The sequence below is a fragment of the Artemia franciscana genome, chromosome 2, assembly GCF_032884065.1.
Source record: "Artemia franciscana chromosome 2, ASM3288406v1, whole genome shotgun sequence".
NCBI lineage: Eukaryota > Metazoa > Arthropoda > Branchiopoda > Anostraca > Artemiidae > Artemia > Artemia franciscana.
The window spans coordinates 30,324,391-30,351,650 of record NC_088864.1 but is presented as its reverse complement, the minus strand read 5'-3'; the positions used below and the strand labels follow the sequence as shown (position 1 = coordinate 30,351,650).

At 35.1% G+C, this 27,260-nt stretch overlaps 1 protein-coding gene across 3 annotated transcripts in view; it reads left to right on the top strand.

Moving 5' to 3' along the window:
• The window catches only part of LOC136040048 (protein tramtrack, beta isoform-like), a 106,148-nt gene that overhangs the window by 50,257 nt on the left and 28,631 nt on the right, over window positions 1-27,260 (top strand). The window contains exon 6 of one of the 3 annotated variants that reach the window (XR_010620612.1): window positions 16,352-16,484. The exons of 1 other annotated variant lie outside the window; for it this stretch is intronic. Coding sequence is in view for 1 of the 2 variants with exons in the window: in XM_065724121.1 (XP_065580193.1) it covers window positions 16,352-16,791 (440 nt within the window). In the remaining variant the exon portion in view is untranslated. Of the gene's footprint in view, window positions 1-16,351; window positions 20,710-27,260 lie in introns of those variants that run through there. One more of the 3 variants, XM_065724121.1, reaches the window with a different exon arrangement.

The following is a 27,260-nucleotide window of genomic DNA, read 5'->3' as shown; positions in this document are numbered from 1 at the left end:
CAGTTATCTTACAAGTCACAGGTCCAAGAATTGGCTTTGGATGGGACCCATACTATCAAAATGACATAAAAAGGTACATTAGGAAGATATGGGGTAGCCTAAAGTTGTAGTTTAGACACTTCTTGCTATCTTGGAAAGAAGTTGTTAGGTGAATGACACTTTCAAAAATGAAGCCAGGGCCAAAAATATGGGAGCCAGTTGAAAATGACAATGAAAAATGGGTAAATGTTGAGCTGTTCATATTATTGACGTATAAATAAAGTGAACATACCACTCGATGCCTTTTTTATGCTCTTTCCGAAAGTAATAATTGCTTTTGGCGCAAATTCACATCACCCCATCGCTATAGGTCTATACCAATTCAGGATATATATTTGCACATTAGGAGGGGGGGGGTTAAAGTTCAAACTTATCTCTATAGTAGAGTTGCATCCTGAATCCAAATTTAACATTCATTTGCGCGAGAATGGCCTTCCTACTACTCAACAGAAGGAATTTACTCCCTGATTTTTGTAGCGTAGAAAATAACATTTTTTTTTTTTTTACATAGGAAGAGAGTGTGAACACTGTGTTATTGTTTTAACTTGCCTGTTTTTTAGACTTGCATACTGTCAATTGGGTGTCATTTTTTTTACACCCAATTTGACCAGACATCTAGTCTGGTAGCACAGGTGAAAAATAGCATTAAAATGATGCCTTAGTTAGTTTTTAAGAAATTCATGCGCAATTAAAATTATCTGTAGGATGAGCCGAGATCACCCTCTTATGCACAATTGCAGTTGGCCGCCAGGTACTGCTGGAAAATTAAAGTAATTCATTTTTTGCTGATCAAACAGTTCGTGGTAACCAACTGTAGTAAGGAGCAACCCGGCTCAATAGTAACCAAAACTCTAAAAAATTTAGATATCAAAAATTTAGAATTTTGATATTAGATATCAAAATTTAGATATTAGATATTTTTTTGATATCAATAGCTACATCAAAAGAATCGCATTTTAATGCTGATTTTAAATATATAAGTTTCATCAAGTTTAGTCTTACCCATCAAAAGTTACGAGCCTGAGAAAATTTGCATTATTTAAGAAAATAGGGGGAAACACCCCCTAAAAGTAGTAGAATCTTAACAAAAATGACACCATCAGATTCAGCGTATCAGAGAACCTTACTGTAGAAGTTTCAGGCTCCTATCTACAAAAATGTGGAATTTTGTATTTTTTTCCAGAAGACAAATCACGGGTGCGTGTTTATTTATTTATTTATTTATTTTTTGTTTATTTTTTTTCCAGGAGTCATCGTATGGACCAAGTGGTCCTAGAATGTTGCAAGAGGGCTCATTCTAACGGAAATGAAAAGTTCTAGTGCCCTTTTTAAGTGACCAAAAAAAATTGGAGGGCATCTAGGCCCCCTCCCACGCTCATTTTTTCCCAAAGTCAACGGATCAAAATTTTGAGATAGCCATTTTGTTCAGCGTAGTCGAAAACCATATTAACTATGTCTTTGGGGATGACTTACTCCCCCACAATCCCTGAGGGAGGGGCTGCAAGTTACAAACTTTGACCAGTGTTTACATATAGTAATGGTTATTGGGAAGTGTACAGACGTTTTCAGGGGGGATTTTATTTTTTTTGGGGGTGGGACTGAGGGGAGGGGGCTATGTTGGAGGATCTTTCCTTGGAGGAATCTGTCATGGGAGGAGAAAAATTCAATGAAAAGGGCGCAGGATTTTCTAGCATTACTATAAGAAAACAATGAAAAATAAACATGAAAACGTTTTTTCAAATGAAAGGAAGGAGTAGCATTGAAACTTAAAACGAACAGAAATTATTACGCATATGAGGGGTTCTAAAAATACTTTAGCATAAAGAGCGAGGTATTTAGAAGGAGATAAATACCTCGCTCTTTATGCTAAAGTATTTTTAGTAGTTTCAACTGTTTATTCTACGGTCTTTCTGATTCAGGGGTCATTCTTAAAGAATTGGGACAAAACTTACGATTTAGTGTAAAGAGCGAGGTATTAACGAGGGTACAAACCCCCTCGTATACATAACAAAAAAAAATAAGATTATGAAAGTTTGTTGCATAAGTTAATTCTTAAGTTACGTATATTTTTTACTAATAAAAACATTCGTTAAAAATTAAAAGTTCTAGTTGCCTTTTTAAGTAACCGAAAAATTGGAGGGCAACTAGACCTCCTTCTCCACCCCTTATTTCTCAAAATCGTCTGATCAAAACTAAGAGAAAGCCATTTAGCCAAAAAAAGAATTCAGTTACAAATTTTATCTTAATAATTTATGTCCGGAGAGCAAAAACCAAACATGCATTAATTCAAAAATGTTCAGAAATTAAATAAAAAAAACTATTTTCTTTAGCTGAAATTAAGCAGCGACATTAAAACTTAAAACGAACAGAAATTACTCCGTATATGAAATGGGTTGTCCCCTCCGCAATCCCTCGCTCTTTACGCTATAGCTTTTAATTCTTTTAAAAAGCAGAATTGTGGCAAAGAGTCAAACTTTAGCGTAAAGAGCGGGGGATTGCGGAGGGGACAACCCATTTCATATACGGAGTAATTTCTGTTCGTTTTAAGTTTTAATGTCGCTCCTTACTTTCAGCTAAAAAAAATAGTTTTTTTTTATTTAATTATAATATAAAGATCAACAAAGATATTCAAAAACAAAAAAATAAACAAATACAAGGCACTGGCCACAAGGAGAATCAGTTACGGCAATTTTTTTTTCTAAACTAGCGAATTCAATCAGGCCTGTCAATTATTTTTTTTTTTGGGGGGGTGAATAATACAAACAAACTTGTGAGCCAACAGTAAAAACTAATTTTATTTGAAAGTTTGAATAAGAAGCGCCCATAAACTATAAAAAAAAAAAAATTTTTGGAGGGGGCCTCAAATCTTCCCCCTCTACGAAGCCACCAGAGTGCAATACATTGATGTTTCGAAAAGGGCATTAGAAATTAAATTTTCGTCTAGTTGTTTGTTCCTCATTTTCCGTAACCTATCCTAATTATCAAACCATCTGCTATATCATTCGATAATTTTTTGCTGTATAATTTATGACATAAAGAGTCTAGATATTCTTGAGCTATTTTAAGAGAAAAAATAGTTTCTGTAATTTGTAGCACCATAAGGTATTAAGCACGAAGCCGCGAAACACTTTCCAGCCCACTGGCAGTCCAACGGTACCCGATTTGCCTTTGCTTCTACCATACCACCAAACACTTAGTAAAGTTGGGTATATTCTGTGGTAGTTTTCTGGGACGGCAAACTTTCTCAAGGCCTTTGGGCTGTTGGGTAGAATGATGGGAATTGATGATCTTTTGTTTGGTCGGATGGAATTCACAGTGGCGGAAATAGAAATTCCTTCATTTTAACCATGCTCCATTATAGACTGACTTGATTTCTGGTGTAAATTTTTCGTTCGCTATTCTAATGCTATAAGACTTTTTGTACAAGATCATAAGATTTATGAATGGGTTTGGCAATAAGCAAACTCAAGTCATGTTCTTCTTCTTTTTTCTTCTTTTTTTTCGAAAACTCCCAAATTAGTTGTTTTTATTACTTTTTTTTTCATTACAACTAAATTGGTAGTGCAAGATGTGTATCACTATATGTTCTAATTCTTGGACTTCCCGTATAAAATTTTTAAATTGAGAAATTTCGTGATCAGGTAAGGGACCTTTGTCTCTGGGTCTGAAATAGGTGTTTTTGTCTTCTTAAAATTTTTGAAAGGTCAAGTGTTTCAGTCGATTCTTAACATCACATCTTTCGTCATCAAGGCAATTTTCACTTGGATGTTCTTAGGAAAAAAAGAAAAGAAAAAGCTATTATTTATTCATTAAAAAAAATAAAAAAATGCGTGTTCTGATTTGTCGTCCAAGCCAGAACTCCGGTTAGAAAAAGGATTAGCGATAAAATAGAATCTCCATTTTGATGTTATTTCTATCCTTGGGGGTGTACTGATGTTTGACATATAACAAAAATACAAAACAAATTTATCCTAATAAATAAAAAAAAATTCAACAGAAAGTAAGGAGAAACATCGAAACTTAGAACGAACAAAAATAATTCCGTTGGCTATACTAGGTGGGTTGCCCCCTTTTTAACCCTTTGCTCATTACGCTCTAGCTCTTTAATTCTTTAAAAAAGCTTGTAATTCCAATTCAACGGCCCTTGCGTTTCAGCAGTCATTCACAAATAATTGACTCCAGTGTAGCTTATCTAAGAATTTATCAGTTTAAAAGGTATGTATTTCATTTCGAAGATTTATTTACTCGACCCTGCTATGACGAACAGAGATACAGCTTCAGTTTAATTTAGTGTGAGGGGATGGGTGGATCTAGGGAGATTTCTAGAAAAGTGCTGAGAATAGCAAAAGGAAATCCTGCTCTTACTCCAGTTGAAGAATGTTTTCCTTTTTTGTACGGATTTTGTCAACTTTCTAGTTTTCGGGAGGCATCAAAAATGTTCTTCACTGTAACAAGTGAAATTCAGTAAAAAAAAAAAAAAAAAAAAAAAAAAAAAAAAAAAAAAAAAAAAAAAAAAAAAAAAAAAAAAAAAAAAAAAAAAAAATCAAGCTGGGCAGTGTTTTTTGCAAGTACATTCAACTTTGCGTCTTTGGCCCTGTCTCCAAATTAAATAAAAACAAGTTTTTTTTTTCAACTGAAAGTGAAAAGTAATTTAAAACTTAAAATAAACAGATTAGTCCGTATATGAGGGAGCTAGTCCCTCCTCAACGCTTCACTCGTTATGCAAAAGTTTCTCAGTGCTTTAAAAAAAGGCTCTTGTTCCAATTCAGCGACCCTAGTGTTTCAACAGTCGTTCTTAAAAAATTGGGACCAAAGTCAACCTTTTGCTTAAAAATCGATGGGTTGAACCCCTTCATATACGGAATGATTCATGATCGTTTTTCGTTTTAATATTGCTGCTTCGATGCAGTCGAAAAAAAAAATGAATTTCTGGTTATTTTCAAATCATGTCCAGACCTAACCAAGATATGATGTGCGGTAGCGGCCATATAGAGCCCAGCTTTCTTGCTTATAAATTATATATATATATATATATATATATATATATATATATATATATATATATATATATATATATATATATATATATATATATATATATATATTCAGTTTTTCTGCTTAAGGATTAAAACGTTAAATTGTAATTAAAAATTTTGAGTATTTAGTCAAAATTTCGATAAACAGTAGTTTAGTTTTGATAATACTATAATAATATTTTTACCAAAGAATTTTGGGTGGATGAAAAGAGGTATTATTGTTCGTCTGGGCGGAAATTCTGTGTGACTTTTGATCTTTTACGCGGCTGAAGCCATCGCGACCTCTGCAATAGAATTCTTGATGTTTAAATAAAGTACACTGATGCATATATTTAAATCCCCACTAGCAACAATAATACAGGCGTAGACGGCCCCATCTTCATAATAAATTATATGCGCTTACGCATCACAGTTAACATAGTTTTTTAAAATATGAAGCCAATCAGTTTAATTCAGTGAAGCTTTAAAATCAGTATCAGAAACTTTGTTTCTTCAACAAGAAGTGGGGTATCTCCTCGGAGCATCTTATCCAGGCTTAGTATAAATTAAGATATATGAGAGAGAGTAACTCCTGCCCCCATACCTCTTCATATCTATTTGAAGATTAGTGGATGGTTAGACTATTTGAGCGTTGAAATGTGTGTTTTTAGGCATTAAACCCCACCTCCCGTCTATCTTGCATAATAGCTGAGGCGCAACTGTATATCTCTAAACATCATATCATGGAAAATCTTGAATCAGCTTAGCTAAATCAAGCATTAAAAATCAATTTCCAAATTAACAATTTATCTTGTATGAACTACGTGACTTCTCAGTAACGAATGCGCTACTGTGTGACATTGCTTCAATTGGATGTCTCAGAATTTTAAATTTTTAGAAACTTGGCTATTTCAGACTTTTCAATCGTTAGGAACTTTGGGTCAACCATATAAAATAGCAGAAAACGCGACTTTCCCGTGGCAAAATATATTTGTTCACTCAAAAAGGCTACTAAAACTTTCAATTTTTGTTCGAATGAGCCCTCTTCCTATTCCAGGACCACTGATTCGATACGGCCTCTCCTGGGGAAAGAACAAATAAACAAATGTGAAATGTCACGCTCTTGCGCATGAGTATGAAACCTCTACAGTAGGGTTTTCTGAATGATGCGATTTTTGTTAAGTTCGCTTGACTTTTTTGTTTCTGTTCGACTGTCTACCCCCACCACCCCTTTCAAAAATTAGCCGAATTTTCTCAGGAAAATCATGGTTGTATTTGGAATCAACACAAAAACTTTTTTTTTCGTGCAATAATTATTATCAAATTCTTTTTTAAGAGTTTCGGTTACTATTGGCCTGAGTCGCACCTTGCTTCCAGTTTGTTACCATGGTGTTTTCATTTGCGTGCAAGCTTCTAGTTATGTACCAACAGACCTAATCCGTAATCAAACCTCATGGGTTCCAGACGTGTTTAATTTCATGGTTCAACGTTCATGAAGATCGTAGGCTACCCCTTTTTTGAATTTTTTTTATTATTATTTCAAATGTTCTTGTGCTACCAAGTTCTGATGAATAACTTTACACTTAGTCGATTTTAATTATTCCGAGATCAAAAATACTGAAATTTTAAGTATTTTACATATTTAGCATTTATGCGTATTTTGTTGTCAATTTTTCTTTTTAATTTCAGTTTCTATTGACAAGGTAACTCCAATCATCTTTCATAACCATGGACAGTTTGATTCCATAATAAAAAAATAAAATAATAAAATAGTCAGTTTAGGAATATACCATGATTTCCATTTAAGCTACGGCTTCACAGTTACCTTAGTAGTGGAACGGGAAATAGAAACCCAGACACCTGTCGTCGAATAAGAAAACCTTCCGGCTATTCTTTGTTTTGCTTGAAATATCCTTTTGATGGCGAAGTTGATCGTCTGAGAGTTGAACAACATGTTTCCAAGAACATTCGTTGAAAATAAGTTGGCAGGAGACCGTTATCTGGGTAGAAGGAAATCTACTGCTGCTTACTTAATGGCTTGGCAAGGTTACTGGGTTGTGGTTAATTTTTGGTAAATTCGAATCTGCACAGGAAAAAAAACGTGATTTATGAGTTTATTTTTTACCCTATATTGACTAGTATTGATTAAAAGTATGCCATGGAATATTGAATTATTTCCAATATATAATCCATGAAAAGTAAGAGGTGAAATCGCAAATTTAAAACAAGAAAAAAGCTTTTGTGCTCCACTAACACTAAATAGGTGGCTTTAAATGGAAATTTTTTGTTCAGTTAGTTGTTTTTTATATACATGAAGTTAAAAAAAAAAGTCAAACAAGAAGTTTTTTAAAGAAAAGCAAAGACGAGCAGAAATTAAGTAAAATAGTAATTAACGCACAAAGCCCAAAACAAACCGAATTTACAATAAATAACCATGTCGAACATGAAACGAACATAAATTATCACAAACACGAGTAGGGCTAGCGCCCCCTATGCCTTCTTAAAACCAGAGCGTGATTTGCGCTTTACTGAAATCATTTTTTATTTATTTCGAGGTACGCGGGTTTTTGTCATAACATCAAAAAATTGCCATAGTAGAAAAGATTGATGAAAAGAACAAATGACAGTTTAACATGTCAAAATTAACTTCTCAAACTTAACCTAACCCCTAACCACCTCTAAATATTAAATATTACATTAAAAATTTACATACATCGCAGTTATCTCACTCAAAGTAAGCAAATCATAACCGATTTAAACCGGTTTTGTCGTATCTTAGACAGCGTAAACCTTGAGGATGTTCTGTTTAACAGACAAGAACCGTTTTGGCAATTTTGGACCTATTAACGTAAAAAAGAGGAATTTTTTCTTATTTTTTCTAAAGAGCAAATGACATTCTAGTCTTCAATGGTGTGAAAACAGAAAACCGATGCGCTAAACAGGATTAGAAGCAGAAAATTCTAAGTGGCCTGCAGAAGATAAATGACCGATTTATAAAGTTCTTAATAGTCGTTTACAGATCAAGAAATCAACAAATTCTGTTACACGATTTTAATCAAACAGTTCGTCGTAACGAACTGTAGTAAGGAACGACCCGGCTCAATAGTAACCGAAACTCTAAAAAATGGAATTTTGATGTAACCAATAGTTACATCAAAAGAATCGTATTTTAATGCTGATTTTAAATATATAAATTTCATCAAGATCAGTTATACACATCAAAAGTTACGAGCCTGAGAATATTTGCCTCATTTTAGAAAATAGGGGGAAACACCCCGTAAAAGTCATATAATCTTAACGGAAATCACACCATCAGATTCAGCGTATCAGAGAACCTTATTGCAGAAGCTCCTATCTGCAAAAATGTGGAATTTCGCATTTTTTGCCAGAAGACAGATTACGGATGCGTGTTTATTTTTTTTTCCCTAGGGGTGATCGTATCGACTCAGTGGTCCTAAAATGTCGTGGGAGGGCTTATTCTAACGGAAATTAAAAGTTCTAGTGCCCTTTTTAAGTGACCAAAAAGAATTGGAGGGCCCCTAGGCCCCCTCCCACGCTCATTTTTCCCCAAAGTCACCGGATCAAAATCCTGAGATATCCATTTTATTCAGCGCAGTCAATAAACCTTATAACTATGTCTTTGGGGACGAACTACTCCCCCGCAGCCCCCGTGGGAGGGGCTGCAAGTTACAAACTTTGACCTGTGTTTACATATAGTAATGGTTACTGGGAAGTGTACAGACGTTTTCAGGGGGATTTTTTTTGGTTTAGGGGGAGAGTCGAGGGGGGGGGGTACGCGGGAGGATATTTCCATGGAGAAACTTCTCATGGGGGAAGAGATTTTCAATGAAGGGGGCGCAGGATTTTCTAGCATTATTTGAAAAAAACAATTAAAAAATAAATATGAAAAGTTTTTTCTACTGAAAGTAAGGAGCAGCATTAAAACTTAAAATGAACCAAAATTATTACGCATATGAGGGGTTTACCTCCTCGTTATACCTCAAGGGGGGGGTTCAGGGGTTTCAGGGGGGATTTTTTCTGGTGGGGGGGGGGAGTTATGGATCGGAGGTTACGAGGATAATCGGAGGTTTTCATGGAGGAAGGGAATTTTCCATGAGGGGGGTGTTGGATCTCCCAGCATTATTTAAAGACCAATCAGAAATTACACTTAAAAACAAGTTTTTTAAACTGAAAGTAAGGAGCATCGTTAAAACTTAAACTTAACAGAAATTATTACGTATATGAGAAGGGCCTCCTCGTCAATATCTCGCTCTTTAAGTAGAGTTTTTTTTTAGTACTTTCGAAAGAGCTATTTATTCTAATTAAACGACCTTTGATTCAGGATCACTCCTAAAAAATAGAAAAAAAATTCGAACTTAGCGTAAAGAGTGAAGTATTGACGAGGGGATGAACCCCCCTCTGGTACGTAATAATTTCTGTTCGTTTTAAGTTTTAATGTTGCTCCTTTCTTTAAGTCGAATTTTTTTATTTATTTATTTAATTTTCTGTTAAGCGCAAGTGTATCAGAATTTGACCAAAATAGGTACATCTCACGTGCCGATTTATTTTAAATATTTTAAAAAAAAAATATGCTGCATAGACTGTGAAGCTGTAATTTTTGTTCATTTTAAGTTTCCAACTGCGCTCTTTATTTTCATCAGAAAAACTTAGTTAAAAAAAAATAATTTTTGTGTTTTTTTTTTTTTATTTTAAAAATAAAGATAATCAAACTTAAAAAGAGATCTTTTTCCGACTTAGATGAAGAAAATGTTGAAGTCAGCAGGAGTTTCTGCAGAAATACGGTATTAAAAATAGGCCCAACTTCGCATCTGCCTTAAACTTTCCCTTAAAAAAAAGTTCATCGGGCATATTTTCCTTGGCATCTATGAGGAGTTGAAAAACAAACAGCTCAATTTATCATGAAATTAAATAAAAAAAACAAGTTTTTTTAATTTAATTTCTGGACGTTTTTGAATCAGTGCATGTTTTGATTTTGGCTCTCCGCAGAGGAATAATTAAAACAAAATTTGCATTTTTTTTTTTGGCTAAATGGCTTTCTCATAATTTTGATCGAATGATTTTGAGAAAAAAAGAGCGGGGGAGGAAGCCTAGTTGCCCTCCGGTTTTTCGGTTAATTAAAAAGGCAACTAGAATTTTTGATTTTTTACGAATGTTTTTATTAGTAAAAGATTTACGTAACTTATGAATTAGCTTAAGTAAAGAACTTTTGTATTCTCATATTTTTATTACATATATGAGGGGGTTCCCCCCTTGTCAGATCCTCGCTCTTTACATTAAAGCTTAAATTTTGTCTCAATTCATTAAGAATGACCCCAGAATCACAAAAGCTGTAGAATAAATAGTTGAAATTACTAAAAATACTTTAGCGTAAAGAGCGAGGTGTTAGGAGGAGGTGAGCCCCTCAAATGGGTAATAATTTCTGTTTGTTTTAAGTTTTAATGCTGCTCCTTACTTCCAGCTGAAAGAACTTTTTCATATTTATTTTTTAATTTTTTTAAATAATACTAGTAAATCCTGCGCTCCCTTCATGGAGATTTTCTTCCGCCATGACAAACTATCGATGGAAAGTTCCCCCAGCATATCCCCCTCTTCTCAACCCCTCCCCCCAACCAGAAAAATCCTCCTGAAAACGCCTGTACACTTCCCAATAACCATTACTATATGTAAGCACTGGTCAAAGTTTGTAACTTGTTGCCCCTCCCACGGGGACTGTGGGGGAGTAAGTCGTCCCCAAAGACATAGTTATAAGGTTTTTCGACTACGCTGAATAAAATGGCTATCTCAGAATTTTGATTTGTTGACTTTGGTAAAATAATTAGCTTGGGAAGGGGCCTAGGTGCCCTCCAATTTTTTTGGTCACTTAAAAAGGGCACTAGAACTTTTCATTTCCGTTAAAATGAGCCCTCTTGCAACACTCTAGGACAACTGGGTCGATACGATCACCCCTGGGAAAAAAAAACAAATAAACACGCATCCGTGATCTGCCTTCTGGCAAAAAATACAAAATTCCACATTTTTGTAGATAGGAGCTTGAAACTTCTACAGTAGGGTTCTCTGATACGGTGAATCTGATGGTGTGATTTTCGTAAAGATTCTATGACTTCTAGGGGGCGTTTCCCCCTATTTTCTAAAATAACGCAAATTTTCTCAGGCTCGTAACTTTTGATGGGTAAGACTAAACTTGATGAAACTTATATATTTAAAATCAGTATTAAAATGCGATTCTTTTGATGTATGTATTGGCATCAAAATTCTATTTTTTAGAGTTTTGGTTACTATTGAGCCGGGTCGCTCCTTACTACAGTTCGTTACCACGAACTGTTTGATATTATCCTACAAGAAATATATTCAGATTTTTAGGAACCTTAGGAAAATCAAAGAAATTTAAGATGTATTGTATATATATATTCTACGGAAACTATTAGTGCAAATTTTCTGCCGTAATTCAGCAATTTTTCTTTTTTTTAACTTCTCATCTGAAAGCAACCTCTATTATTTTGCGTAAGTTATGTAAGTCATTCATTGTTTACACATGGGTCTTTTTCTGGGAGGGGGGTATTTTTGATATTGGGTCACCAAAAAGACTTAGGTACTTAGGTGAAACTTTCAGGGGATGTTGAAAAGTGGTCAAATGGAAGCCTGTCCCCTTACTTTCTTTATGCCTCTCCCTTTTAATACCGATAAAAGTTTTAAATGGACATTGTTTCAGTTCTTCAGCTTCAGCTTCACACGCCTTTTTTTTCCTGCGGACGTCCGATCGAAATTTTGAGATGGCCATTTTGTTCAGCATAGTTAAAAGGTTCAGTGGTCCTTTAGTTAAATATACTTAAAAAGGTCCACGTTTACAGGGTGGGGGATTTCCTGGCATGATTTGACCAACGGTCATAAATAAAATTAAAGTCAAAACAAGTTTTCAATTGAAAGTAATGAGCCACATTTAAACTTAAAACGAACATAAATTGTTCCGTATATTAGGGGGACTGCCCCTTCCTCATCTCTTGCTTGACTTCTTATCCCAATTCCTTAAGGATGATTCCTGAAACACAAGGGCCATTGAATTCGAATGAGAAGAATTTTTATATAAATTTATATTACTTTAGCATGAAGAGCGACGGGTAGGTACATCAAGGTGAAACTTTCAAGGAATACCAAACACACTGTACGAATCCGGGTGGTCATATAGTATATTTTCAAGTTATAAAGAACAGAAAATGGTATCAAAGTAAAATTTTCAGTGTTGGGGGGAGGGGTTGGTGCAATTGATGACTGTGTGCATTCTGGCCGTCAAAAGGGGTTATCTTGGCATATCTAAATTGATATCTCAGGAGCTATAAGACTATTAAGTAGAAAGTATCAGGATATACCGCTTTGGATGTTGAACTAAATCAAAAGACGCCACATGCATCTAGGCTGTCAAAATAGCATGTCCGCAATATCTCAGGAACAGTTTAGAGTATTATGTTGAAACTTTCAGGAAATGTTGAGGGGAAATGTTAAAGAAGTTGAAAGGCATTAATCGTCTAGTGTCAAAAGGGCCTACGTGAAATATATCAAGAACGGCTAGGGTATTGCGTTTAAACTTTCTGGGAATGTTGAAAAGGATGATAAACTCAATTAAAAGACACTATATATATATCCAGGCTATTAGAATGACATCTTTTCTACTCGACAGTCCACACCTAGTCTATCAAACGTTCACATGGAAGTAACAAATAAAGAAGTTTTAAAGAGTGAGAAATAAAGAGAGCTGAGTCGTGCCTCTGATACATATTTCTCCTTTTATTCTGTTTTCATTCATATGTAATCCTTTGACCTGCCTCCCAGGAGGATTCTTTCGAGTATTTCATGGAAACCTTGATTTCAAATTAAACGAAATTTATTCACTAGTCATATTGGATATAATCAAGACAATTCTCAGACCACTATATGCAACTTAAGAATTTGAGAAAAAAAACTAGAGAAATATTCATTATATTAACTTATATAATAATTATAATAGATTGCTCTTTGACAATCATAAACGAACAAAAGTTAATTAAAAAAAAATCTGAATACAAACTTTTTCAAAGAGAAGTAAAGAGCTATATTAACACTTGAGACGAGCAGAAATAAATATCTATTATAATTCAAACTTAATAACGACTAGAAATTATTATCAATGAGTAAATAAAACCTCAAAAGAACAAAAGATTGCAACAAATGTGAAGATAACTGATAGGCTACTGATATAGATGAATAAATAAGTACTAAAGCGAGCATATTGCCCTTAGAGCATATTGCGTCATAACTCTAGAGCATATTGCGTCATTTGCCCTTTACTAAAAATAGAATATGTTTTAAGCCTTTTTTCTCACAATTATAACATCAGAAAGTCGCTGTTAAATAAAATCTTGAGTCTTGAATTACTGAGATTTTTAGGAACTAATATCATTATGCATTAAATATTCAGTTTATTTTTCATTATTATAGTGATAATTATAATGTTTTGTTGTTGATATTTTAAAAATTAAAACAGACTGTTCAAATACAAATATTTTTCGATAACGCGAATGACGCAATAGTCTTTTACGAGTAGGGGGGTGGGACAGTAGCCTTTTGTGTGGTTATTTATTTTAATTTATGTTTGTTTTGGGTTTGTTGTTTGATAGTAATTTATGGTCATTTTAAGTTTGAATTATAATGGTACTTTATTTCTGCTCACTTTAAGTTTTAAAATGATTATTTACTTGTCGTCAAGAAACATATTTTTCGGAAAGTTTTTTTTTTTATTAATCTTAACTTATATTGCTCCTGATACCGCACCATGGGTAAATATCCTGTTCTTTTCCATACTTAGGCGGGCCGGCAGGATTCATTCAGCCACATCGTGTCAATAGGTTTAGTTTGGTTTTCCGTATTCGATATGTGAGGAGATTAATACATTCTTGGGATCTATATCCATCAGACCAGCCTAATTATTGAATCTCAATTATGTTTGGTAGATGTATGTTCGGTCTTTAGGAGGGCCCCAAGTTCGATAGCTTCTAGGCCATTTTTTGGTAGAAGTAAGTGCCAGGTGAGCTTCTAGGTTTCTTTCGTTTTTTTTAGAAATTATACGTCTTCACTTACAGAGATCTGTAGAAAACGACCATTGGTGTTTTCATTATATCGTTGCTCCAGGCACATAAAAATTACTCCTGGGTATGTCTAATTCCACTGTAAACATGAAGCGGAATATACAAGTCCCTCTCTCTGGGAAGGACAGTAACATGTGTTGGTTTGCGTGACTCTGACCCATAGGCTACAATTGTTGGAACAATGTACTTCGTGGAGCCTTGACAGCGATGATTATATATCAATTTCAGAAGAAGGACAAAATAGTGGGAGGAATGCCTTTATTGTGGCCCAAAATACTTCAAGTTTTTTTTGGTCTTTTAAAGGGTCTCTGCCGTTATTTGGGGACTATAAAGATTATAGTCCCCATTAATAGTCTTCTTGAAGGCAGGTACAAATATTGCCGTGTACGTTTCCTTCTGTCTAATATTGACGGCCTTGTACCTAATGGGAGCGAGTCACAAATCTTGGTTTGGACAGTAACGAGTATGCCATTACATACGTCACCATTGATATGGGAAATTGACAATTCATTCCTCTATCTGAAAGTTTCGAAATAGGTTTTTTTTAAATAATTCTTACAGATCAGTTCAGTTCACCCAAGTTTATTAAAAAAATATAACAGTCATAGCATACATAATCTCTCGTCTCTATGCAAAAATGGATGCTGAGTCCCTTATCGCCTCATCACGTATTACGCACTATGGCTCTCCCTCCACTCCTCTATATAACTATGGTCTCTACTAACGAAATCATCCTTACAACCACCCCCCCCCCCTTTTCATCTACGAGCAATCCACTTCAATCTCCACATACAAAAAAAATACTCAACATTGACTAAAATCTCTTATCTATTTAATCTATTTAGATGTTGGCTGAAATTATTAAAAAGATGCGCTTTGTTTTTACTTTCTACTCCTATCCCCGTCGCCATACTTACACACACACAGGAGAGTGATACGGAGGGAAAGTTATTCCCCCTGTAATTGGTTCCAAGGACCCTACGGATAAAATGAAATACAGTGACAAAGTGCACTTTTTTCATTTACCCCGTAACGTTTTAATCTTTGTGCTCCTACCAATGTCCGTTATTTGTTTTCTGGGTACTTAGTGCCATTTTGGAAAACAGAGTCTATAATTACTATAATCGAGATCAAAAACGTAAAAAATGTATGAACTTGTATGAACATTTAATCTTTTGACCAGAAAATGTAATGTATCGTGAATTAGATTGCATGTATATATTAATGTAGATAAACGCAGGAACTTGATAGCTTGTAATACAGGCACGTAAGCAGAATCTTGCTTCGGGGACTGGTGTTTCGAGAGGGGAGGAGAGTAGCTTAGAAGCCCCAAGGTTAGGTGGATGTTGTGGAAAAAAAAATCTTAAGAATCTCAAGATTTTGGGTAAGAGGCACGGACTGGAAGCCACCTCCCCTCCTTTCTGCTTACATGCCTGATATAGTATAGTTTGATAACTTGAAAGTTAGATAGTGGTGATAGATGTGAGCCCTTTGCTTTATTAAGTAGTTTCTAACATTTTGACTGGTCGGAAATCCTTCACTTTGCTCAACTATAAAATGTCGTTTGGAACTTTTTCCTTTCTTTTTATTTTGAGAACTATTTTGAACATTCTGTTTCTTCAAATAAGCTGATTTACTCTCAAATTGTTTCACTGAAAATTATCAGAAATTCAAAGTGTCTTGTTATTTCGCTTTTATAGACATTGATTTCTTTTTGGTTGTCTATTCACTTTTATCTCTTAAGAAAATTTTTAAGTTACAAACGAACAAAATAAGTAACATAAATAAGTTTCCCAAAAAAAGGCAAATACATATTTTGAAAAATATATATCTAGAAACGAATCTTGCTATGTTTGAATGAATTAAAGAGTCCGCTGTTTAACTGTGAATTGTTAACACCAATATCAACAAATGTTTTTTATTTATTCTTTAATAAACCAAATTGAACTTACTTTTTCCGTCGATTTACACGAATTTCACCAAAACAAATTTAATTTAAGTGACCTGAGAGACCTTCTGATCAGTCATTTAGTTGTAGTAGCTTTGACTTAGTTTTAGCCATTTTAACAGAAATAAAATGCCAAGCTCGGTTGCGGGTCGGTGTGTGGATAGTTGTCTTGACTGACAGCCGCCAGTTACTTAGTTTCCTGTATTTTGCAGGACTTCTTCTCTCAGCTTCTCGACAGGGTCGAGAGCGACGAACCTATTCTGATGATGATTTGAAGAAAGCCCTTAAGTTCGTGGAAATCGGGTTCAGTTTGAACGAAGCGGCAAATGCCACTGGTGTTCCATATGATACAATCAAGTACTACTCGATTAAGTTCGGTGTCAGAAAAGTTATGTCCCGAGCCCGTCGCAGTTATAAAGCTACAATTACCGAAAACAACAACAGCCTGCCTCCACATCTCCATCCTTTGGCTCAGCTCACAGGTGGCGACCCCACACACCCACTCGCACAGCTTATGAGAAGTGTGGTAAAAGGTGAATCCCATACTAGTGGAGATGAAATGCATGATGATAGGCAAGGCGTCTCTCCTTTAGGAAAAGAGAGGGACTTTGTCAAGGAGGCAATGAAGGCCGAGTATCTTAAAGCTGAATAATTATATGCTATTTTGTTTCTCTTAAGTCATCCAAGTAGCCTATGTTTATTTATGATTATTTATGGGGAAGGGAAGGGGGAAGTAAATGTAAATTTTGTGGCAAATCACCCATAAAGTACAAAGGCTCTGATTAATAAAAGAGTTAGGTGCTTGCTAGGGGAAAACTGTAGTGATTACTGTTTTGCTAGGCCCGAAAAGTGCAATTTTCTTTCAACAACTACATTCCATACTCGCAGTATTTAGTACTTATATTGCCTATTAAAGCTGGTGCCTTGTGGTGTTCTTTCCGTGCTGTTGTAATAATATAGTAGTTTCCATGACCTATTTTTATACAGGACGATGTAAAAATATGTAGATGTTATAATTATGAAAGCTTAAAAAATATTTCCTATTTTTTATTTTTTATTTGCTTGTTGCTTCTTTTCTAATGTGATTTCATCTTACTTTCATTTCTGATGTCGATATACGAGATATTTGAAAAATGCACAATGATAAAGACCAGATAGCAAACCTGATTTAGATTTTCCGAATCTTTGACTAACCATTATTGCGTTTTTTCTAGAGAAAACAGCAGTCAGTTTTATATAATAAATATATGTTTGGTATCAAATATCCAATTTTTTATTCTTCTGGAATTTCATTATATTAGGATCTTGAGTTTTTTTTTATTAAGGTTAGATTACAACCTTGTTCTTAAGGTTTAATTAAATGAAGTAAATCGTTCAATTTCATCGTGCGAATAGAAATAAAAGTGTGGCTGCAGTGCTTTTTTTCTGTTATTTATTTTATATTGTAAAAGAATCTCTGTTTTCTTTATTTTCTTGTTTGTAAAAAGTGGCTAAGTTCTAGCTCTAAAGAACATACTCAACGGTAGATATCACCACGATCTGACAATCCTTGTTTATCACAATCTATTTATGTGTGAAGTGTTAACTAAAGACAATCTTGTTTTGTGTCGTACTCATAGGGTCTATGTTGGTGTCCTTCATAGCTAGCTTCCTTAAACTACCTCCTCCTCTACTATTTTTCAAACATAATTCGTTTAAATTTACGAAAACAAAGCTATTTTCCAAATGTATGGGTTCGAACAAAATGAATGCACATATAGCCTACATACGCAAGCTGTATAATGAGAAAACTTAAATACTTCAGTGGTGTAACTAAATTTTGTCTCTTAGGGATGATAAGTTAGTCGACAGTGTTGGGAATGCTTTTTTGAAGCCATATTTCTAGTCAACCTAAAAAGTAAGCAACAAATTTGAAGTGCTGACTAAAAAAGTGATGTTCGGATTCAGACTATTTTTGTTTTCTTTTTTAAGATTACTGGGACAGAAAATCTATTAAAATCTATTATGCAAATCGTAACATACCAGTATACTTTGATATATATTGTTGAAAAAATTCTGCATTTGAATTATTCAAGCGTATCTATTTATTTATGGCTTTACAATCCGTATATTCAAAATAGATATCCCTCAGACTCAGTGTAAAATTTTCATTCCCAAAATTTCAATTTTCTAGGTTGGAGTTAAAATCTTCATTGAACAGTAATTTAGCTGTGATACTGAAAAGTCCTGATTTACCCTTTATTTCACTATCTGATTATGTTTGGATTTTATGATGATAAAGCAAGACCGTCAAACAAGGCCTTTCATATATTTATGGGGGGGGGGGGCAGAGCTGACAAATATAATGAGGAGCATGGGCGAGACCGTAGAAAATCTTATTCCTTCCCAATTTTCTCGTTTTGGCAAATTAAGAATCCAGTTTAGGCATTAAGAATGCATGGAGTTAGGGACTTGGCATCCCGCCCCTTTCTCATAAGGATGCCTCTGACGACTAGGCATCTTTTTACTGGCGATGTCTGTCTTTGTGAAAGTTTTAAATTCAACATGGCCCGCTGAAGCTCCATTCTTATTGTGCTTAATAAATTGGTCTGTCTTTAGACCATCTATCCTCGTATATCCGACCATAGTTACGCCCCTGAAGTATGTGGTGTAATTTATGCTACTGTGTACATTGGTCTTAGAAAAATTCATCGTTATGAGCCCAAGCTAACGTGATTTACTTGCTTTGTGCTAGTTGTGAAGAAAATTTAAGATAAACCTACGAATGTTTTGATTAAAATGATTTTTGTAATTTTTTGACCAACATTGACTCTATGTTTGATTGCTCCTTTTTCTCTCATTTATGTTATATTAGTGTAATAGTCAATATTGAGTAGATTAGACACGTAAGCTAAATTCCAAACTCTCGCATTTCACCCTGGATAATCTATTGCTTTATTTAAGATAAATGTGTTATTGCAATTTCATTATCAACAATTCCGTCCTTGTTTATTTTATTCTGTCGTTATGCCCCGATGCCTCGGAACAATTTGTACAAGTTGCCTAAACAATACCCTCTTCTTTATTTTTGGTACTGTTTTTTATTATTTTCATTGAGATTGGGTTATTGACATTTGTTTGCAGAAAACACATTCCTGCTAATTTTTAAGTTAGTTTGATAAGGGGAATCAAAATGCATTTTCTACCTGATTCTACTCCTGGCCTGTAAATTATTAAGGGTCGTGCTTATTATGAGTCGTGCAGAGGCCTTATTTGTCTAAAAAAAACAATAACACAAAATTGTGTTTTTTTTTCGGTTTTTGATATATAATGTATTGTCGAAAACACAAAATATTTTCTTTGCTACCCCTTTTAAACAATTTGCTCACTGCTTCCCCCTCTATTCGATAAATTCTCGCTTGACTCTCATACTTATTCATTTTTCCATATTGCCGCTTACCCTCCCTGAAAATGTGTCTTAATGCCGTTAGCTCATATATCTATACAAAAATCTAAAAGCGTGCTTTTATGGCCATATCCGAGTATTCCTGTACTGGTCTTTGGTGGATGGAACTCCCGTTACTTGCACATGTACAGACGTGCATACAGTATTCTCTTTTTTTAATTATTTATTTATATGTCCTTTTTAAGATTCAATGGTTTCTAAAAAAAATCTCTATTACCCTTTAAAATGGTCTATTTATACAAACTGTGAACATCATCCAATAAAGTGGTGCATGCTATTCTGATGCTTTCCTTTTTTTATTCCTAATATGTATTTTTTTCTGCAGAAAAAAGCTGGTCATAAATCTAAATCTATAGAGATCAGATTAGAGTATCAGACCCCGAGCCTCGGTGAAGATATTTCTCATCCTTGGTGAAAAAAAATAGTTTAACCGATAAAGCCAAAAGCTGTAACTACCTAACTTTCAAAGCAATTTCTTGAAAAATTAACCATGCAATAAAGCTGTTTACAAGTAATTTTAGCTAAAACTTGGAGTTATAATTCTTACACACTTCTTTTTTGGGGGGTAGTTTTCTGCCAAATAGAGTAGGGATTGGATTTTTAAGGATATGCCTTTAAAATTCCGTTTTTATTCTAATTTTTTGAATTGCAGAGAATTCTAGGTTCAGATTTTTAGCTAGGATTATGTGGGAACTGTGGTTTACGAAAGACGTGCATGCATGTCAATAAGCATGAAATGACAGTGACCAGAACTACAATCACTCAATAAATCTGTTGTAGTCCTATAAAAAAAGGGTAGCTTGTGTTTCACTTATATATTGCATAATTGTTGACAATAGAGCCTAGGATTTTATTTAGGTACCTAGTTGGCTAGTACTTGTATGTTTGTATCCCCAGTGTATTTAGAGAGAGTTTGTTTTTGCGATGTATATAAGAAATATACTCATGGTGGTGGCTCATACATTCCAAATCACTAGTGATTTTATACTACTTAATCTGTCCACGAGAGATCGAAATTGTTAACGTAAGGGTAATTTATGCATTCGTTTGGTCTTCATTTTGGTAAGGGGTATCCTTTTTTAGTTTTTGTATCTGTTAATTATTCGAATAAATTGTGATTACGTTTCTGATTCCTTCATTCTTCATGCAGGCTTATTACGATGAACATATTTGTTAAAGCAGGTAACAATTTTGAAAGTTTTTTAGTGGGCAGTTTTGCAATCTTGAGAATTGTTTTGTTGTTATTCTAGAGAAACTTATTAGAAAAACTCGGTGATGGTGATTCAAATGGCCCTAACTTGCGGCAATGGATAAATATAGCCAGAAAACATTAGTAATTACTTGTTTTTCGTTTACTTCCTGCAGGTTGTATGGGGAGTTCTCTCTCCTTTTTTATTTTAGACCTAACCAAGACACTTTAGGCACTAAAAACTTTTTTTCTATTTCTGCTTGCAAAAGAGGTAAGATAGATAGTTTATTCCGACATAAAAAGACCTTTCTAACTATATCAAAAACAAACAAGGACACTAAAAATATATAACCTGTGTAGTTTAGTGTTCATAGAGGAGTTGTGGGGGGGGGATAAGAGCCTTGGCTTGACAAGAATGTAATATGCTCTTTTGAATTACCCCTGGCAAAATAGAAAACTAACGTTTTAAAGGCTATATCGTACAATAGTTTTTTAGGCTTAAAAAGGCCTCTGAGGTGGTCTTTCTAGACCGCTTGAAAAAACAAACATATGACACGAAATTATTCTTTAAGTCAACAAATAATTACGTTGTTTGAACCTTTCTGAGGTGGATTTGACCGGTTACTGGAAAAGAAGAAGAATAAAAATAGGAAGTATGAGGCTGGTCCATTGGTGGCCTTCTTTTTCAATGTGCGTTTAATCTGGAGGAAAATAAAGTCCAGAATTTTTTGATATTTGATTACTTGTTTTAGTATGAAGAACGCTATTGATGCATTTTCGAATGGAGTTTGCCAAATTGGCTCCTTTTATGTGTGAATATGTGTTGCGGACGCAAAATTGAATATTGTTAAAATTTCGGTAGTAATAAAAAATATATTTGGTAGAGAATATCCTGGTGACTGTGTGAGGTTGAGACAAATGCGATGAAGATAAAACCTGAGAAATGTAAAAAAAAAGAGAAAAAAGTGGACTTATTCACTTTGGATTCTTATATGGTAATATCTGGCAGAGTCAACACCTTTATTTTTATAAAACTTTTAACTTAAATTTATAAGGGACAAAGGCAGAAATAGTAGATGAAGAACTAAGCAAAGTAAAAATAAATAGAAAAGAATGAGCCTAGTTCGGTGTTTTGGTCATTTCTTTGACTTCTCATGATACAATCATGTTCTATGAAACAAGTGAGAATTCTGTGACTAAGCATGTCATAAACAGTAATATCATTATATTCCAGAAATCAGTTATCGTCAGTGATAATTAATGATTCGTTAATGTTTTCGTTCCAAAACAACGGATAATATTAGGTATAGAATTTTTGGGGGGTTTGAATCGGTTGTTATCTCTCGTTTTAGGCTGTTTGTAAAAACAAGTGATCAGTGATCGGTAATGACAATTGAATTCTGGAACACGCTCCGTGTATAACGCACAAAAAGTGCGTCGTGGCCCGGATCCTTTAGACTAAACTTTGGAAGAATCTCCCCATACCATTCGGGATAGGTATGAGTGGCATTATACAATTTTTTATGGCACTTGGTATTAACCAAGTGACATATAGCGATCGCAGATTCTGTCGGTCTGTCCCGGTTTAGGACCGGGCACTTCCATTTTTGGAACTACTTTTTCTTTAGTACTTTAGCACTACTTTTACTACTACTACTTTAGGCACTTCCAGGTAAGCTAGGGCGATGAAATTTGGCAGGCTTATCAGGGACCGGACCAGATTAAATTAGAAATAGTCGTTTTCCCGATTTGACCGTCTGGGGGGGGGGAGGGGCGGTTAATTCTGAAAAAATAGAAAAAATGAAGTATTATTAACTTACGAACGGGTGATGAGATCTTAATGAAATTTGATGTTTGGAAGTATATCGTGTCTCAGAGCTCTTGTTTTAAATCCTGACCAGATTCGGTGACATAGGGGGGAGTTGGAGGGAGACCTAAAATCTTGGAAAACGTTAGAGTGGAGGGATTGGGATGAAACTTGGTGGAAAAAATTAGCCGGAGTCCTAGATACATGATTGACATAACCGGAACGGATCCGCTCTATTTGGGGGGGGAGGGTTAATTCTGAAAAATTAGAAAAAATGAGGTATTTTTAACTTACGAAGGAGTGATCGGATCTTAATGAAATTTCATATTTAGAAGGACCTCGTAACTCAGATCTCTTATTTTAAATTCCGACTGGATCCAGCGTCATTAGGGGGGGGGAGGGAATTGGGGGGACTGGAAATCTTGGAAAACACTTAAAGCGGAGAGATTAGGATGAAAATTGGTGAGAAGAATAAAACATGTCCAAGGTACGTGACTGACATAACCGGATCCGCTCTCTTTGGTGGAGTTGGGGAGGGGGGGGAGTAATTCGGAAAAATTAGAAAAAAAGAGGTATTTGTAACTTAGGAACGGGTGATCAGATCTTAATGAAATTTGATATTTAAAAGGATATTAGGCTTTAGAGCTCTTATTTTAAATCCCGACCAGATCCGGGAACATTGGGGGGTGTTGGACAGGGTGACCTAAAATCTTGGAAAACGCTTAGAGTGGAGGGATTGGGATGAAACTTGGTAGGAAAAATAAGCACAAGTCTTAGATAAGTGATTGACATAACCGGAACGGATTTGATCTATTTGGGGGAGTTGGGATGGGGAGGGTTAATTCTGAAAAATTAGATATTTTTAACTTCCGAAGGAGTCATCTTATCTTAATGAAATTTCATATTTAGAAGACCTCGTAACTCAGATCTCTTATTTTAAATCCCGACCGGATACAGTGTCATTGGGGGGGGGGCGTCAATCTTGGAAAACACAAAGCGGAGAGATTAGGATGAAACTTGGTGGGAAGAATAAAAATATGTCCAAGATACGTGACTGACATAACCAGAACAGATTCACTCTCTTTGGTGGATTTTTTTTTTTGGGGGGGGGGGGAGAGTAATTCGGAAAAATCAGAAAAAATGAGGTATTTGTAACTTACGAACGGGTGATCAGATCTTAATGGAATTTGTTTTTTAGAAGGATCTTGTGCTTTAGAGCTCTTATTTTAAATCCCGACCAGATCCAGGGATGTTTGGGGAAGTTGAAGGGGGTAACCGGAATTCTTGGAAAACGTTAAAATTGAGGTATCTTTATCTTACGAAGGGGTGATCGGATCTTAATAAAACTTGATATATATAAGGATTTGATGTCTCAGATACGATATTTTCGATCCGAATCGGATCCGGGGTCATGGAGGTTGGAGAGGGGAAACAGAAATCTTGGAAAACGCTTAGAGTTGAGTGATCGGGATGAAACTTGATGGGAAGAATAATCACCAAGTTATAGAAACGTAATTGACATAATTGGAACGGATCTTTTCTCTTTGGAGAAGCTGGGGGGGGGGTGCTGATTTGGGAAAATTTGAAAAATTAAGGCATTTTTAATTTAAGAACGGGAGACTGGATCTTAATGAAATTTGATATTTAGAACGAATTCATGTCTCAGAGCTCTTATTTCAAATCTTGACGAGATCTATTGACATTGGAGGGAGCTGGAGGGGGAAACCGGAAATCTTGGAAAACGCTTAGAATGGAGAAATTGGGATGAAACTTGGTGGGTAGAATAAGCAAATGTCGTAGATACGTGATTGAAGTAACCGTACTAGGTCCGCTCTCTTTGGGGGAGTTAGGCGGTGGGGTTCAGTGCTTTGGTGAGTGTGGTGCTTCTGGGCGTGCTAGGATGATGAAAATTGGTAGGCGTGTCAGGGAGATGCACAAATTGACTTGATAAAGTCGTATTCCCCGATAAGACCATCTGGGGGGCTGAAGGGAGAGGAAAAATTAGAAAAAATGAGGTATTTATAACTTACGAGTGGGTGATCGGATCTTAATGAAGTTGATATTTAGAAGGACCTCATGACTCTAGCTCTTATTTTAAATCCTGACCGGCATTAAGCCTCTGATTTTCCTTTTAAATCAATCTATTGATTCTTAGAATTTTGCTAGAGCTCATACCATATGAGCTCTTGGCTCGTCCGGCCTCGTTACAAGTGCCATATGAGTTTTTATCTCTTGTTTTTCTATTAAATAAAAAAAAACAAGTTTTTTTAACAGAAACAATTGTTGTTCAGTGTGAAACAATTATTCTTGTTTGTTTTAAGTTTCAACTTCGCTCTTTACTCCGGTAAGAAGAACTTATTTTTGTTAATTACAAAAAGGTTTTTGTTTAATTTAGATGATGAAATTAAAGAAGTCAATAGGATGTTTTGTTATAATTCAATATTAAATGTAGGTTTTGCTTTCTACCTCCGTAAACCTTCCAACAAGGCATGCTCAACTTATTGTCACGTAACTAAAGAGTATGAGGGGTATGTTGTCACTGCCATTCCTGCGAATTTACGAATAAGAAATTCAGTTATGTCCATGAACAATTTTCAATTGGCAGTTTGTTTTTTCAAAACGCGATTTCATTTCTCTTACTAAGGGGACTGGCAGGAACGGTATACAAGAGAAAGAGGGATTGCAATGGATATTATAATGGTACCCTTATTTGGCTTCCTAGCATTTCCACTCCAAAAGGTGCCGCACGCATAGCACTTTGTTATATAGTTTAAAGACGAGCTAGCTTTTAAATGAGCCATTCTCTGCATATTTGCGGAAATCTGCTAGCTAGGGTAGAAAAAATTAGAAATAAATATTGGATGTATGCTAACCGTGCAAATCAGTGATTCCCCTCCTTTTTGAATATGGAAGAGAGGCTAAAACCCTCAGATAGGGTTTCAAACCTTATAAAGTCGATGGATTATTTTAGATAGTCGATCGACTTTGCATTTCCAGGTGTTTTGGCTCTATTTGGGCAACATTTATGTTTTGTTTCAGAAAACGTCACTTTGCTGTAGCACTACCTTTTTTGCTACTACTAACAACTCAATTCAGTGCCAAGCCGCCTGAGGCTAGTAGAGCTGCCTAGGCTCCTCCTCCAGCCCAATCTATTCGAAGCTTCCCTCTTTGTACCCTCTGAAGAACTTGCAATATCCTTTAAATCCTTTCTTACTACCTCTTTCCCCTCCAATGGAATCCTACTTGACCACTGTCGTCACCGTATCTTCTAATATTCTAATGAATCCTAATTTTAAAGGTGCAATTCCTCTAAGAATGATTAAAGGTCCAAAAAATGCTGCTCCGCGGGTAGGGCAGGACCCAGTGAATCCCAAATCATCTATTTTTTCAGTAAATCTGAAAAAACTCCATGTGCCATGGGAATTGTAATTTTAACATATTCACTACATCCACCATCTTTACTGATAATTAAATAAAAAAAACAAGTTTTTTTAACTGAAAGTAAGGAGCGACATTAAAACTTAAAACGACCAGAAATTACTTCGTATATGAAAGAGGCTGCTTCCTCATCAACGCCTCGCTCTTTACGCTAAAGTTTGACTCTTTCTCTCAATTCTTCTTTTTAAAACAGTAAAAAACTTTAGCGTAAAGAGCGGGGCGTTGATGAGGAAGCAGCCTCTTTCATATACGAAGTAATTTCTGGTCGTTTTAAGTTTTAATGTCGCTCCTTACTTTCAGTTAAAAAACTTGTTTTTTTATTTAATTTCTGGGCGTTTTTGAATCAATGCATGTTTTGATTTTGGCTCTCCGCAGAGGAATAATTAAAACAAAATTTGCATTTTTTTTTTTGGCTAAATGGCTTTCTCATAATTTTGATCGAATGATTTTGAGAAAAAAAGAGCGGGGGAGGAAGCCTAGTTGCCCTCCGGTTTTCTGGTTAATTAAAAAGGCAACTAGAATTTTTGATTTTTTACGAATATTTTTATTAGTAAAAGATTTACGTAACTTATAAATTAGCTTAAGTAAAGAACTTTTGTATTCTCATATTTTTATTACATATATGAGGGGGTTCCCCCCTTGTCAGATCCTCGCTCTTTACATTAAAGCTTAAATTTTGTCCCAATTCATTAAGAATGACCCCAGAATCACAAAAGCTGTAGAATAAATAGTTGAAATTACTAAAAATACTTTAGCGTAAAGAGCGAGGTATTAGGAGGAGGTGAGCCCCTCAAATGGGTAATAATTTCTGTTTGTTTTAAGTTTTAATGCTGCTCCTTACTTCCAGCTGAAAGAACTTTTTCATATTTATTTTTTCATTTTTTTTTTAAATAATGCTAGTAAATCCTGCGCTCCCTTCATGGAGATTTTCTTCCGCCATGACAAACTATCGATGGAAAGTTCCCCCAGCATATCCCCCTCTTCTCAACCCCTCCCCCAACCAGAAAAATCCTCCTGAAAACGCCTGTACACTTCCCAATAACCATTACTATATGTAAGCACTGGTCAAAGTTTGTAACTTGTTGCCCCTCCCATGGGGACTGTGGGGGAGTAAGTCGTCCCCAAAGACATAGTTATAAGGTTTTTCGACTACGCTGAATAAAATGGCTATCTCAGAATTTTGATTTGTTGACTTTGGTAAAATAATTAGCTTGGGAGGGGGCCTAGGTGCCCTCCAATTTT